Source organism: Oryx dammah, unplaced genomic scaffold, assembly GCF_014754425.2.
Source record: "Oryx dammah isolate SB20612 unplaced genomic scaffold, SCBI_Odam_1.1 HiC_scaffold_14, whole genome shotgun sequence".
Taxonomy (NCBI): domain Eukaryota; kingdom Metazoa; phylum Chordata; class Mammalia; order Artiodactyla; family Bovidae; genus Oryx; species Oryx dammah.
This window is the reverse complement of record NW_024070198.1, coordinates 41,261,821-41,277,095: the sequence shown is the minus strand read 5'-3', so window position 1 is coordinate 41,277,095 and position 15,275 is coordinate 41,261,821. Positions and strand designations below refer to the sequence as shown.

The 15,275-nt window shown below is 47.8% G+C and overlaps 1 protein-coding gene and 1 non-coding gene across 2 annotated transcripts in view; both read right to left on the bottom strand.

Moving 5' to 3' along the window:
• The window catches only part of DMBT1 (deleted in malignant brain tumors 1), a 77,022-nt gene that overhangs the window by 45,658 nt on the left and 16,089 nt on the right, over nucleotides 1-15,275 (bottom strand). The window contains exons 9-15 of the mRNA XM_040254447.1: nucleotides 12,210-12,605; nucleotides 8,618-8,951; nucleotides 7,974-8,006; nucleotides 6,260-6,271; nucleotides 5,687-5,707; nucleotides 3,499-3,652; nucleotides 1,435-1,652 (exon numbers count right to left, since the gene is read on the bottom strand). Coding sequence (XP_040110381.1) covers nucleotides 1,435-1,652; nucleotides 3,499-3,652; nucleotides 5,687-5,707; nucleotides 6,260-6,271; nucleotides 7,974-8,006; nucleotides 8,618-8,951; nucleotides 12,210-12,605 — 1,168 coding nt within the window. The remainder of the gene's footprint in view (nucleotides 1-1,434; nucleotides 1,653-3,498; nucleotides 3,653-5,686; nucleotides 5,708-6,259; nucleotides 6,272-7,973; nucleotides 8,007-8,617; nucleotides 8,952-12,209; nucleotides 12,606-15,275) is intronic.
• On the bottom strand, nucleotides 2,315-2,387 carry TRNAG-CCC. Its single transcript has one exon. It is a non-coding gene; the product is annotated as a tRNA-Gly (tRNA).

The following is a 15,275-nucleotide window of genomic DNA, read 5'->3' as shown; positions in this document are numbered from 1 at the left end:
AGGGGGGAGGACACTGTACTGTTGGCTGCATGGGGCTGGCACACAGTAGGACCTTAGTGAATACTATTGGATGAATAAATGATGATCCTGAGTCAACGAATCATCTGGATTTCAACTCCTGGACTTTACTTAGCCTCTCCAGGGCAAGATCTCACACATGCCTTTGGAAGGTCAAATACATAAGGAATTCCCTCATTCAGAAACACCCTCCCCGCCCCCCACCCCCCAGCCTTAAAATACAAACTGGAAGTTTCTACCTGAATTCCTAGCGACCTGAGTTACTGTGGCCCCACAACTGACAGATAAGTATTTTTTTGGGTGCAAACTGGACCTGGCTCTGGAATGATGAGTTATAGGGTCTATCCATTAAGGAGTCCCCAGGAGTCTAGTCAAGGCTATGGTTTTTCCAGTGGTCATGTATGGATGTGAGAGTTGGACTGTGAAGAAAGCTGAGCACCAGAGAATTGATGCTTTTGAACTGTTGTGTTGGAGAAGACTCTTGAGAGTCCCTTGGACATCAAGGAGATCCAACCAGTCCATTCTAAAGGAGATCAGTCCTGAGTGTTCACTGGAAGGACTGATGCTAAAGCTGAAACTCCAATACTTTGGCCACCTCATGCAAAGAGTTGACTCATTGGGAAAGACTCTGATGCTGGGAGGGATTGGTGGCAAGAAGAGAAGGGGACAACAGAGGATGAGATGGCTGGATGGCATCACCAACTCGATGGACATGAGTTTGAGTGAACTCCAGGAGTTGGTGATGGACAGGGAGGCCCGGCGTGCTGCGATTCGTGGGGTCAAAAAGAGTTGGACATGACTGAGCGACTGAACTGAACTGAGGCCTCTAATGTGGTGAGTCTAGGGTTCAAAGGAGGCAAGATGTAAAGTGAGCCATCTGGTGGAGGGAGGAGGATTCTTGGAAGACAGACTTTACCTTTCAGCACCCTGGACAGTAACAGGTCCAGGGTGGTGGGCTGTGACTGAGGCAGCCGTGGAGAGGAGCTGCCTGCCCGTTCACATATAGGCTGCACATGTGCTCAGTGGCTTGGTCGTGGCTGACTCTTTGCGACCCCATGGGCTGTAGCCCGCCAGGCTCCTCTGTCTGTGGGATTTTCCAGGCTAGAATACTGGAGTGGGTTGCCATTTCCTCCTCCAGGGGATCTTCCTGACTCAGGGATGGAACCTGCATCTCCTGCATCGGCAGGTGGGTTCTTTACCACTAGCGCCACCTGGGAAGCCCATCACTGCTTTCTTTCAATTGCCCACGAGACCCTCTTAGTGGAAAAAGCTAGCAGTGATACAGCAGAGCCTTTCTGGCTAATTGTAGGGGAGCTTTTAAAACTGAAGCCCATGCTTCTGCTAATAGGAGAATCCCTTAAATTAGAAAACTATTCTTTTTTTTTCAAGGCCAAAAGCCTACTTGAAGCTTCCTACCTGACTCTCTTCTGCCCTGGGGTATCGCATTGAACAGAGCGTAAAAGCCAGTGTTGGTGATCATGGAATCACTTCGGAACACCACAGTCAGGATGTCAGAGGAGGAGGAAAACATCACAGCCGCTGAGGCACAGAACTTCCCCATGGAGAGTGAGGCGATCCTGGGGCCATCGAAGATTTCTACTGAGTCGGATGGGCATCCAAGGATATCTTCCAGTCTGGGGGAATCACAGCAGAGGCTTAGCAGCTGGTTAGGGCTTCCTAGATTTTTTTTCAATTGCTTACTTAGGTTTATTTTTATTTATTTTTTGGTTGGGCTATGTGACATGCTGGATCTTAGTTCCCCCAATCAGGGTTCAAATCTGTGCCCCCTGCAATGAAGCAGATTGTTAACCATTGGGAAGTCCCAGGGCTTCCTAGATCTTAAAGCTTGAAAAGTATGACACACACAGAATTAACTACTTGGATTATACTTTGAATTGCATATTAATACATAAAATATCAGTTAACCTTCTCAGATGCCTTATTAGCAAAACTTGTTTTATCTCTTTCTGAAGAATGTGTGAGGTTTATGGCCTCAACTCAGTAATAGAAACTTAGAAATCATACTGATTTTAGCCAATCACAACTTACATGAAACCTCGGGAGATGGTCATCCCGACTGATCAACATGTAACTGACATCACAGCCCAATTTTCCTAACTCTGTATTTCACAACATTCTTCATACCCAAATTCTTGGAGAGGAAAAACTTGATTTTGAAATAAAAACAAGTCAGCATGTGGAACAGTATTTGCACTTTGGTAATTATTCACAGGGATGTGTATGAGGGCTGATTGGTTGTTGTTGGCCCCACCACATGGCACATGGGATCTTATAGTTCCCCAGCCAGGGATCGAACCTGGGCCCCCTGCATTGGGAGCACAGAGTCTTAACCATTGGACCAGCAGGGAAGTCCTGAGGGCTGATTTTGAAGAAATGGATAACTGATAACATGATAGGTTTTAGAGGTGTGGGTTCAAGGTTCTCACCTCATTATGGGCTGTATCCTTAAGGTTTCAGTTGACAAAGATAACACGTTTCTAGAATATTCTTTGTGATAGGGCATGTCTGAGTCCATGGGCAGAGCAACAGTGGAGTGCATGTGAAAGGGGGATTTTCATAGCATTTCACAGCACTGCTGTGCTTGTTGCACGGTGTGTGTCATAGTCAACAAGGAGAAGGGCTCTGCACAGACTCTCCTTAGCATTGTACACTGGTGAAGAGCAGGGCCTTTGACATCCAGTGGACCTAGAAGGTTGGCCTTTGGTGAATAACCTCTCTGAGTCTCAGCTTCTTAGTCTTTAACTGGGATGATAAGGACATCTTCATTAGGGCTATCGTGATGCTGTAATGTGACAAAGCATACAGAATACACAGTACAGAGCCTGAGCACACTAAAAATGTCAGTTTTTATTTTATGAACTGATAATAAAAGAATGGCAGTGACGTAGAAGAGTCTTTTTATGTCAGAGATGAGGCAATGACTACCATCTCACTTCATTTTAAGGCGACATATAGAGGACACAGGGCTCATGGCTGGAGTAGTCGCCTCATGCACGTATAGGTATAGCCTCTTACTGCTTGCTTAAAACTCAAATTAAGAAAAAGAAAGTCTAAGAGGATAAATACTGGTACCCATTGTACAATGAGGGCAAAGCTGAAAAGGACAATTAAAAAAAATAAATTAAAATAAAACCCTCATAGTAATGTTAAGTCAAATACGTGAATTAAACCACTTATTGAATTTTTCAAGGCAATATTCTTATTTAGGTAGACTCTTCTTTTAAAGGGGGCTTCCCAGGTGGTGCTAGTGATAAAGAACCTGCCTGCCAATGGTGGAGACCTAAGAGACAGGGGTTTGATCCCTGGGTTCAGAAGACCCTCTGGAGGAGGGCTTGGCAACCCATTCCAGTATCTTGCCTGGAGAATCCCATGGACAGAGAAGCCTGGGGTCACAAAGAGTCGGACACGACTGAGGTGACTTAGCATGCATGCACTTCTTTTAAAGAGTTGTTTTCTTACTTCAAAGTTGGAATCATGAGTTCTATGCGGAACTTCTTATCCACGTGGACCTCCCACACGCACTGGATGTCTGTTGGGTAGTTTTCCGGATACAGCGGACTGGAAAATGAGCCAGAGAGGCTAGAAATGACCCCTCCACAAGAGTTCCTTTCTCCTGAAACAGCAAGAAAAAGGATGTCAGGATATGTCCCCACGGCATCACTTCTGTCATCCCACTAAGGACCTGGGGGAGTCAGGCTGTAGTCTGAATAAATAGATTTGTAGCCTAAGCATCTTCTGGAAAGGACAGCCTATTCAGTCTAATTGTGATGGGTCAGAATGCATTCAAGAAGGAAATGGCAACCCAATCCAGTATTCTTGCCTGAAGAATCCCAGGGACAGAGGAGCCTGGTGGGCTGCAGTCTATGGGGTCGCACAGGGTTCGACACGACTGAAGCGACTTAGCAGCAGCAGCAGCAGCAACAGAACACACTGATATGAGAGCTCCCCACCCTCCTCCCTCTGTCATCCAATGGGGAAAATATTCTCTCTGTCCTGCTGACTCTTTCTAAAGTGGAAGGTCTCACTTGCTGGGAAGGTGCAGCTGATCAGCTTGAGGGTTTGGGAAAGAGAGGCAGAGACAGAGATGGAGCTGTACCTGGTGGGGAAGGGGTGACTTTGAGGATCTGAGGAACTGAAGACAAAGGCAACGGGGGTGGTGTGGACTGTTCTGGGAGGGTGTGACTGGGACATCCCTATAACTACTTTTTCACCAGTTTTTCTGGGTAGGTTGTCTTTCCTTCATCTCAATATCTACTCAGACTGGAGCTTATAGGTTTTGGACTTTTAAGAATTAAACAAGTGAAATCTAACTCTTCCATTCTGGTTGTCATATTAGTATAACTATATTATTTAATATAATAAATTTATACACACACAAACATATAAATTTGAAACAGCACACCACATGAAAAAAGCAGAAAGCTTAGAATCATCAAATTATTTTAGAGGAAATTTGAAAGCATAACATTTTATTAATCTTGTACCCAAACTATGAAGATGCTGAGCTTTCTTCTTTCTCCCCTTGAGCACCTTGCAATCCTCCTGGAATCTCACAGATTCCTGGTCTTTCCCACAATGGAGGGTGGGAAGTGGTGAGGGACACAGGCAGCCCAGGGAGCTAGTGTGGACTGCTGTTTGTAGGTTACAAATGTCAGACTGACACTGAAACCCCCTGGGACTGGGTTTCCTGAAGCCTCTACACATTACTTTGCCAACAAAGGTCCATCTAGTCAAGACTATGGTTTTTCCAGTGATCATGTATGGAGGTGAGAGTTGGAATATAAAGAAAGCTTAGCACTGAAGAATTGATGCTTTTGAACTGAGGTGTTGGAGAAGACTCTTGAGAGTCCCTTGGACTGCAAGGAGATCCAACCAGTCCATCTTATGGGAGATCAGTCCTGGGTGTTCATTGGAAGGACTGATGTTGAAGCTGAAACTCCAATACTTTGGCCACCTGATGGGAAGAGCTGACTCATTTGAAAAGACCCTGAATGCTGGGAAAGATTGAAGGCAGGAGGAGAAGGGGATGACAGAGGATGAGAGATGGCTGGATGGCATCACCGACTCAATGGACATGAGTTTGGGTAAACGCCGGGAGTTGGTGATGGACAGGGAAGCCTGGCTTGCTGCAGTCCATGGGGTCGCAAAGAGTTGGACACGACTGAGCGACTGAACTGAACTGAACTACACCTGGTGAGCGGTGATGGGCTGGTACCAGTCGCGGGCGCCTATTACAGGACTGTGCCCGTAAGAGGCGGGCTGAGATGGGCAGATGGACTGAGCCACGTTTTCTTCGAGTCCCTTGCCACCCCTCCTGCCTACTCTGATCTGGTCAGATCCACACGGCCCTTCCCATCTGCTGCTTTAGTTAAAAAGTCAGCGTTTTCAGGCATTGGCTATACTAACGCCACGCCCCTCAACGAGGTGGGGGCGGGGCAGGTGAGAACAGAGGGGATCCTCAGGCTGAGTCCTGGCCGCCCCACCTTCTCGTGGGAGGGGCTGTGGCGGGTGTAGCTTGGCCAGTAGAGGCAGCCCCTCACCCACACTAAGCCAGCCTTTGTGCCCCGTCCAGGGCACACCGCCTAGCATTGCCTCTGATGGTTCTTTTGGAATGGAGTTACCATGTCAGTTTAAAACAAGCAACTACCTGTTACATGATCCTGAGACGCTGTGCAAAGACCTCGACGCCCGCCGGGGGCCCCGCCCCCGGGGGAAAAAAAAAAAGGAGATAATGCTGACATCAGGAGAATTAGTCTCATCTACAAGTTAGCAAAATGTAAAGGGTTTCCTTAGAAATGTCCATGTACTTAGGGCAAATGGAGAAAAGCGTGAAGGCGCTGACTGAATGTTCTCTACGGTCCTGGAGCAGGCTAAAGAGGGCTGCAGGTTCTCCAACATGCCTCTGGTCATGGGGTGGGGTCTGGTCCCCTCCCTGGAGCCTGGGTGGTCTCTGTGGAAGCTCTGGCCAGCAGAATATGGCAGAAGCTGTGCTGTGCCGTAAGAGACTGGCAGCTTCCACTTCCTGTCTCTGGGAACATGGGCTTGCTCATGGCTCCCTGAGCCAGCCTAAGCCACTCTGTAAGCAGTCTGATTCCTCTGCTGGAGAGGTCCTGCAAGGAGGCCCTGAGACCACCTGGAGAAGAAGCAGGCCCTTGGCTGAGCCCCCACCAGGACCCCAGGCATGGGAGTGCATCTATCCTGGACTCTTCAGACCAGCCACTGGGTGGACCTGCTCTACACTGCGTGGAGCAGAAGGCTCGCCCAGCCAAGAACTGCCCCAATTCCTGACCACCAAACCGTGGCTTATAATTCAGTGGTTGCTGCTTTAAACCACTACATTTTAGAGCAGCAAGAGAGGGCCAGATGGCTCCTTTCATGCAATGCAGTGGCACTGGTTTAGACACTAAGTCGTGTCTGACTCTTGCAACCCCATGGACTGTAGCCCACCAGGCTCCTCTATCCGTGGGATTTTCCAGGCAAGGGTACTGGAGTGGGTTGCCATTTCCTACTCCAGGGGATCTTCCCGAACTAGGGATCGAACCCGAGTCTCCTGTATTGCAAGCGGATTCTTTACCACTGAGCCATCATTCATGCAGTATGGTCTTTCCCATTTCACCATCAATCCATGTAATTTTCAGTTTAGCTGAATTACATAAATGGGAAAACTATAGATGAGGCTTAATTTGAATATCCACTGCCCTTGACCCCAGCGCTGGCCCTTTAACTTTGGATGGCCTTTCTCCTCTCACTCACGACCCCAGCACACAAAGCTGGTCTCCCTCCAGGAATACTCAGAACACATTCAGGTCTTCTTCAGGCAGATGACTGAGTCAGATGCTCCTGCTAATGACGTGTGCCCTGCGGTGTTTTCTGAGGCTGTGTGTGGACAGGATTCAAAGTGTGAGAGGTGGGGCTTAAACTTCCAGTTTTACTACTTTCTAACTGAGTTATCCTGGGAAGGCTTCTTGATCTCCCCAATCCTCAATTGTAGAGATTAAATAAATGAGTTTATTCAGAAACCCTAGCATCAGGCCTGTTGCTATGTAGATACTTAGGAATGTCTGTTGCAATGAAATAAAACGCCTTTTCACTACCTTCAGCATCATTTCAGAATCATCATATCATGTGGTGTTTGACTTTTCCAATCTTCAGTTTTTATTATAGAAGAATATCATTCAATCATTAACTTAAAAAACTATTTGAAAACAAGCAAAAGATTCCCAATATGTACTTTGGGATCAGACTGAGTAGCATCAAAGCTTAGTCCCCACATTAACTTGTTGAGTGATTCTAGGAAAGTCACTTAACCTCTCTGCATCTCAAATTACTCTTTCTGTAAAAGAATATTTAAAATGCCTTTTTGCAGGTTTCCCCAGTGGCTCAGATGCTTAGGCATCTGCCTGCAATACAGGAGAATGGGGTTCAGTCCCTGGGTCAGGAAGATCCTCTGCAGAAGGGGATGGCTACCCATTCCAGTGTTCTTGCCTGGAGAATTCCATGGACAGAGGAGCCTCGTGGGCTACAGTCCATGGGGCTGCAAAGAGTCAGACATGACTGAGAGATTAACAGTTTCACTTCCTGAAGATTAAAGTAGTAGCCTGAGCTAAATGTCTCCCATTTTTTGTGTTAGTTTTTGCCTGGTCTTTGTGTAGTTGGGGGCCAATGAATGGATGTGGTATATTAGATTGGTGGTGAAGAGCCTTGACACCTGTGGTTCAAGTCCAATGGCTACACCTTGGTACATTACTAATTTTCTGTATCTCAGTTTACCTATCTTGAAAATGGGAATAATCAAATAACTTACTTTAAGAGGTTATTGTGCAGATTAAATAAGTTACTTAGGTATAAGGCCCCAAAACAGTGCCTGAAGCATTTATAAGTATTCAATGTTATTATAATAAAGTTGCCTGAACAACAAAAAAATATGGACATACCTGGAGGTGTGGGAGGAGGCAGGTCTTTTGAATCTAAATGCACAAAAAAAGACAACAGGTCACTCTCTTTAGTGAATCCAAAGTTTGGAGGAGGTAGGGTAACAAGGGGGCCGGTGGGGAGGAAGTGGGGAGGACCGTGGTCTTTTGGGCCCAGGACTTAGAGTGCTCCTCCTGGGTCATTCCAGTCCTCTTCTGGCAGGGTCCTTGGCCTCGGAGGGTGGGGTAGAGCATCTGGGTCAACTCTGCCCCTTCCCCAGTCACCAGGGCTGGATTACCCATGGCCCCTCTTATGCAGGATCACCCAGATCATCTGTTAAAATGCAGATTCCAGCGTACCTTCCCAAACCTAGTTGATCACAATCTCTAGGGGTGGGGTGGGGTCCAGGATTCAGCAAGGTGGGGCTGTGGGGTGCCAGTTGACACTAACATTCAAGGCCTCCCATGTGCAACCGGGGGCTGCCCAGGGCAGGGCGTGTGCCTGAGCCCAGCGCCTGGCACACAGTGGGCACTCGTGGATTAGCTGACAACAGAATGAGCAGATGGATGGTTGGATGGGTGGTCGAAAAATTCCACCTGGGATGCATAGTTTCACAATGTCTTCAACCATAATATCTGAAATTATAGCCCGAGAGGGGAGAGGCTACCTGAGCAGATGACCCCAGCATCCTCGTGGTGGCCACAGTTGTGCTCCGACCAGCCCGAGTGGGCACACTGGCCCAGGTAGCGCTCGGCCCCAGCACACTGCAGGTTGTCCAGGAAGATGTCTCCAGAGCCCGGGCCGAAGTGGGCCTTCCCGAGGGCGGACACGGCCCGACCGCACCCCAGCTGCCGGCACACGACCTCGGCTTCGTTCAGGTCCCACAGGTCGTCGCACACGGTGCCCCAGGCCCCCCGGTGCAGGACCTCCACGCGCCCTGAGCACCGTCCTGAGCCGCCCACCAGCCGCAGCTCCGGCCAGTCCCCTGCAGACAGAGGGGCCTGTGAGTCCCCAGGAGACCCCCGAGGCCCACCGGCCCCAGGCCTCGGAGGCCAGCAGGACTATGCGGGTGTGCAGGGATGCCCCTGTCTTGACCCTGGGGCCTGTCCCTCACGTTGCTCACGTGTGTCTGAGCTGCATGCAGACTCTGGGGCCTTCAGTCAGTGTAATGTCATTTCAACAGTGTTCGAAGTGAAACTGGCTGCCTTTCATGTTAAGCTGTGATGATACAGGTGCAAATCAAAGAGGTATGTCTCCTGCCTCAGGAAGCCTGCAGTCTATTTGTTAGTTAAACACAGACCCAAGTGTAATGCTTTCTCACACCAGTACAAGGCCGTGAAAAGAAAGACCAGGGTGCGCTCAAGAGAGTGATGGGGTGTGGCTGCAAGACTCCTCTTAAAACACTGAAAAGGACCTGGTCAAGAACAGACTCAGGGAAATGCCTTTGAGTAAGGGGAAAGCTTTTGCAAAAAGACATTGAAGTGCCATTTCACGCCTGCACGTATGTGTCTCTAACCCACACACATAGAGACATCATCACCTGTAAGGATATCAAAAGGAGTAATTCCAAATAACACTTTTAAATAGCATCTTAAAGCCATGAAAATATCAGCAGCTTAGACGAATGAACTGAGCCCAGCAATAAATCACAAAGAGCTGATATTCAAGTCCCATCAAAAAAAAGGCGTGACCTACCTGAGCTGTTAGATGAGTCTCCCGCCTCTGTTTAAGTAGAGAAAAAATATGTCAGTCTTTTTCTGAAATCCTGACTTTTATAACCAACAGCAGAGATTTTCCTTACATCCTTATAAATGATTATTCATCTGATTTGGGAAAAATGAGTTCCTGTAAATATCACCGTATTGGGAGAAACAGATTCAGCTATAGACATAGGAGGTTTCTTGCTGGTTGTGGGTTGGTTACTGTGTTATGAGAAAATGGTCAGATGGACGCACGCATTTGGGATGATATGACTTAGACTCCTGATTTTGAGGCAGATGAGTTTCACATTGGGGGCATCTCATGGTAGCTCAGATGGTAAAGAATCTGCCTTCAGTTCAGGAGACATGGGTTCAATCCATGGGTTGGGAAGATCCCCTGGAGAAGGGAATGGCAACCCACTCCAGTATCCTTGCTTAGAGAATCCCTTGGACAGAGGAACCTGGTGGGCTATTGTCCACAAGATCACAAAGAGTCGAACAGAGCTGAGCGCCTAACACTCCACACTTCAGATTTGGACAGTTGTTCCCCAGAGCATTGAACCTTAGGAATAAAAACACCCCATGAGGCTGTGACTGGGTTGGACGTGCCACAGGTAATAAGACGCCTCCAGGTAAGCAGATGGGTGAGTGAACGCTCCAGCAAGCAAGACAGTGTTTTAAAATATGCGCCTCCTAGGACTTGCCTGGTGGTCCAGTGGCTAAGACGCCATGCTCCCGGTACAAGGGGCCAGGCTCAATTCTTAGCCAGGGAACTAGATCCCACATTCTGCAACTGAGAGTTTGCATGCCATGTCTAAAGATCCAGCATATTCCAAGGAAGACTTCAGACCCCTAGTGCCACGACTAAGACCTGGCACAGTCAAACAAATACAAATGATTTAAAAAAAGATGTGCCCCCAGTTAAACCACTGGATGACTCATTGGAAAAGCCCCGCTGCTGGGGAAGATTGAAGGCAAAAAGAGAAGAGGGCAGCAGAGGATGAGATGGTTAGATAGCACTACTGACTCAGTGGACATGAATTCGGGAGAGTGAAGGACAGGGAAGCCTGGTGTGCTGCAGTCCACGGGGTTGCAAAGAATCGTACATGACTTAGTGACGGAACAACAACAACCAGTTAAAAGTCCCAGGCACCAGCTCCGTCTCATGTGGCATGTCTCTGAACAAGTGCTCTTTCAAGTTCTAGTTGCCAAATCTCTCGAATCGCACCGAGTATTACAGCTGCTAGTTTACAGAGATATCTCGCTATTGGAAAGGGCTCTTACTAGACCTTCCAGAGGCGATTAACTCACTTCTAGCTGTTCACAGCTAAAGATATATATATATATATATTTTAATGTGGACCATTTTTAAAGTCTTTATTGAATTTGTTACAATATTGCTTCTGTTTTATATTTTGTTTTTTTTGGCTACAAGGCATGTGGGATTGGAGCTCCCTCACTAGGGACTGAACCCTCACCGTTTGCCCTGGAAGGTGAAGTCTTAACCACTAGACCACTGTGGAAGTCTCTATTCCAAAGTACTTTGAAAAGCTGTCGCAAGGCAATTAAAATCAGCCATTTTAGTTTACTGATTCTCTGGTGTTAGATGACTGAGTGAGGAAAATGGTGTAAAAACTGCCCAAAATGCAGCCCTTTGTCAGGTACTGACACTCTGCAGGTGCTATCCAAAAGACAGCTTGAAGGAGCCTTTTCAGCAATCCTGCCAGAAAGCAAGAGTCTCCTCATTTTACAGATGAAGAAACTGAGGCTCCAAGAACTTAAAAGTTGCTCAGATGCTGTCTGAGTGTCATCACCAGCTCAGAGATCCAGACTCAAGTTTGCCCAGCTCTGCAGTCTTCCTTAGATTTACTACATTGGCTGCCCCTTTAAACAAAGACCTTTACAAATACTCCTTAAAAATCCCCATAATTAATCATGTTTTTTTCATATGTCTGTATGCAGTAAGGTACACATTCCTTTGGTAATTCTTACTCTCAAATTAGAAAATTTTAAGATTTTATTCTGGGAATCAGTTAAAATCTTATTTGTTCAATCAACTTAGAAGGGATAAGTGAAGTGAAGTGAAGTCGTTTAGTTGTGTCCAACACTTTGCGACCCCATGGACTATATAGTCCATGGAATTCTCCAGGCCAGAATACTGGAGTGAGTAGCCGTTCCCTTCTCCAGGGGATCTTCCCAACCCAGGGATCCAACCCAGGTCTCCCGCATTGCAGGTGGATTCTTTACCAGCTGAGCCACAGGGAAGCCCTAAGGGGATAAAACAAACATCAAATGCCACATATTTGAGGATCTTGTCTTCAACCCTGGTGGGGGCGGTTTAGTTTCTAAGTCCTGTCCAACTCTTGCAACCCCATGGACTGTGGCCTCCAGGTCCATGGGATTTCCCAGGCAGGAAGTGGGATTTCCCACTGGAGTGGGTTGCTGGCTCCTTCTCCAGGAGACCTTCACAACCCAGGGGTTGATCCTGCATCTCGTGCTTGGCAGGCAGGTTCTTAAGTGCAGAGCCACCAGGGAAGCTCATCTTCATCCCTGGCTGACTCTGAATTCTAGCAGGGTGGTCCTGAGGCACTTGCGTGGTGACCAGCGGGAGGAGGAGAGGCTACCTGAGCAGATGACCCCAGCATCCTCGTGGTGGCCACAGTTGTGCTCCGACCAGCCCGAGTGGGCACACTGGCCCAGGTAGCGCTCCGCCCCAGCGCACTGTAGGTTGTCCAGGAAGATGTCTCCAGAGCCTGGGCCGAAGTGGGCCTTCCCGAGGGCGGACACGGCCCGACCGCACCCCAGCTGCCGGCACACGACCTCGGCTTCATTCAGGTCCCACAGGTCGTCGCACACGGTGCCCCAGGCCCCCCGGTGCAGGACCTCCACGCGTCCTGAGCACCGTCCCGAGCCGCCCACCAGCCGCAGCTCCGGCCAGTCCCCTGCAGACAGAGACTGGGTGAGCATAGCCTCCTGGGCGCATGCTCACTCCTCTGAGGCTAGCTGAGCTCCTCACCCCACACAACTGCCCGGGATGGAGAACTCAGTAAAAGGTCAGTCAACTCATCATGAAAGTAAAAAACAAAACTGTCACTAAAGTGACACTAAAGTCGCTAAAACTGTCAAAACAACATTTAGCCTAAAACATGCATTAAGTGAACATCTATTGGGCCAGAGCTATATGCCAACCTGTGTTGGCTAAATGCAGAAAAACAGAATAACTTGCACAGTGATTTGTGATTTTCTGAAGTGCTTTTGTGTGTATATATGTGTTTGTGTGTCCACCTACAACTTCATAGTAACTCAGGAAGATAAGCCAGTTTTATCTCTGAGGACACTGATAGCTGGAGAAGCAAAGTGCATGCGTGCATGCTAAGCTGCTTCAGTCGTGTCCAGCTCTTTGTGACACCATGGACTACAGCCTGTCTGGCTTCTCTGTCCATGGGATTTTTCCAGATGAGGAGACTGGAGTGGATTGCCGTTTCCTTCTCCAGGGATCCTCCTGATCCAGAGATCAAACCTGCATCTCCTACGGCTCCTTCATTGCAGGCAGATTCTTTACTGGTGAGCCACTGGGGAAGCCCAGAGAGGCAAAGTGACAGCCTGAATCCCATGTCTGGTCAGTAGCTGATCTCAACTCATTTCTCCTGATTCCGAAGTTCACTATTTTTCTTCTCTCTGCTATTCTAGCTTACTGCCCCTGGAATGTGTCTGGCACTCTACTCACTTGGAATAAGTGTATTAGTGATACAGGTGTGAGGTTAACAATGAGCAGGACAGGCCGTAAAAAGAAACGGCAGAAACCCACTGGAGGGTGCTTATACGTTCCTTGGACTTTGATGACTCCAAAAAGTGCTGAAAAAATGAATTCTGCTCATCCTAGGATCCTAGAGCCAAAAGATCCTAAGAGCTCTGAATGGTCCTGAAAAGTCTGCACAGGGTCGGCCAGCAAATATTTGCAAGTAGAAGAACCACTTGCAATCGATTCAGCCTCTGCCTACGAAGCAGCTACAGATGCAGATATAAACACAGCCACCCAGAGGCAAGGACAATGGGTGTGTGCGTGCATTCCATGGCTTACCTGGTCTTGCTGTTACCATTCTGGGTGTGGCTGTTGGGATTGCTGTGGATACAAGAAGACACCCTTGAGTAAAACGGGAGGATGGAGACAAGTCTGAGTTTAGTCTCCACTAAATGCCAAAATTCTGGCCGATTCATTTTTCCTATTGTCCATATGCTCTGTGACCTCCGAAGTCAAATTCTCCTTACAGGTGAGTCTCGATGTGGGCAGGGCTGTGAGATCCAGCGGAAGTGATATTCCCTCCTCTGCCCAGCCATGGAAATCTGGCATTTACATTGTGCCATTTTGTCTTAAAATACATTCGCCATCAGTGTCTTCTGGGGAAAACAGCTCTTTCTTCTGCAAGCTTCTGCTTTAGGTTTTTGTTATTAACTTTCCCTACATGTGGAGTGTCTGATTAGATGCCTTTCATTGTCTTTGATAAAAACAAGGAATTAAGGAAATCAAATGGATAATTTATCAATATACAGTACCCAATGGTTAATGTGTATAACTTAGTTCTACTAACTGTCTTCATACTTGTGTAACTTGTGTAGACAGACTCTCTCAAATAAGGTGGATTTACCAAGGAGATTAGGAAACATATATAAGAGAGGTCAGACTATGACAGTAAAAACACCAGGAGCGGGGACAAGGAAATAAACATGAACATAGAATGAAGATTAAGTAATGTCAGTAAAGGTGACTCACTGATTAGATGTGGGGTCTGTGAAACAGCGTCTGCAAATACAAGAGGATCATCATCAGCAATTGTTAAGTGCCAATCCCAGCGACTTCCCCTGGCCCACCTTGTGCCCCAGAGTATCTCCTTTGTGTTTAACAGCATGTTCCACGAGCTCGCTCAGTGAGTCCCCCTGGTACTTGCTAAGATTACAGAGATTTATGAGCAGCTTCCTGGACACAGAGGATGCTGGAACTCTTCACCAGTTCAGACTCTTTCCTCTTTGTGGTAAACAGTACAGGACCCATCGCTGCATGTCCTTGGGACAACTCCTCTGTCCATGGGATTCTCCAGGCAAGAATACTGGAGTGAGTGGCCGTGCCCGTCTCCAGGGGATCTTCCCGACCCAGGGATTGAACTCGCATCTCTTACATCTTCTGCACTGGCAGGCGGGTTCTTTACCATCAGCGCCACTGTGCTTATTTGTCCTTGAATTATGCCATGTGTTTGTCTTGAAGTCCTTCTAGGTTGTACATGAGACTCCCTTAGGCTGGGATCACACCTTCTTCTGTAGACACCCACCTAGTACTCACAGTAACTTCAGCAGTGGCTTCCTAGTGGGCTGCCTGCCGTCAGATGGTTACATGAGAAAGAACAGTCCGTGATGAGGCTGCCAATTAGTGAGCATTTATCACGTGCATCACTGTGCAGAGGGCTCTACTTGCGTCTTTTCTGGGAACGCTCACACAAGCCTAAGAACTAAGGCTCTCTTCTCCCCATTACAGAGGGACAGGACCGAGGCATGGAGAGGCTGAGTCTCTCACCCGAAATCCCAGAGTCCCCAGGCAGACAGCCCAGCTCCAGATTGTTTTCCCTTAACCAC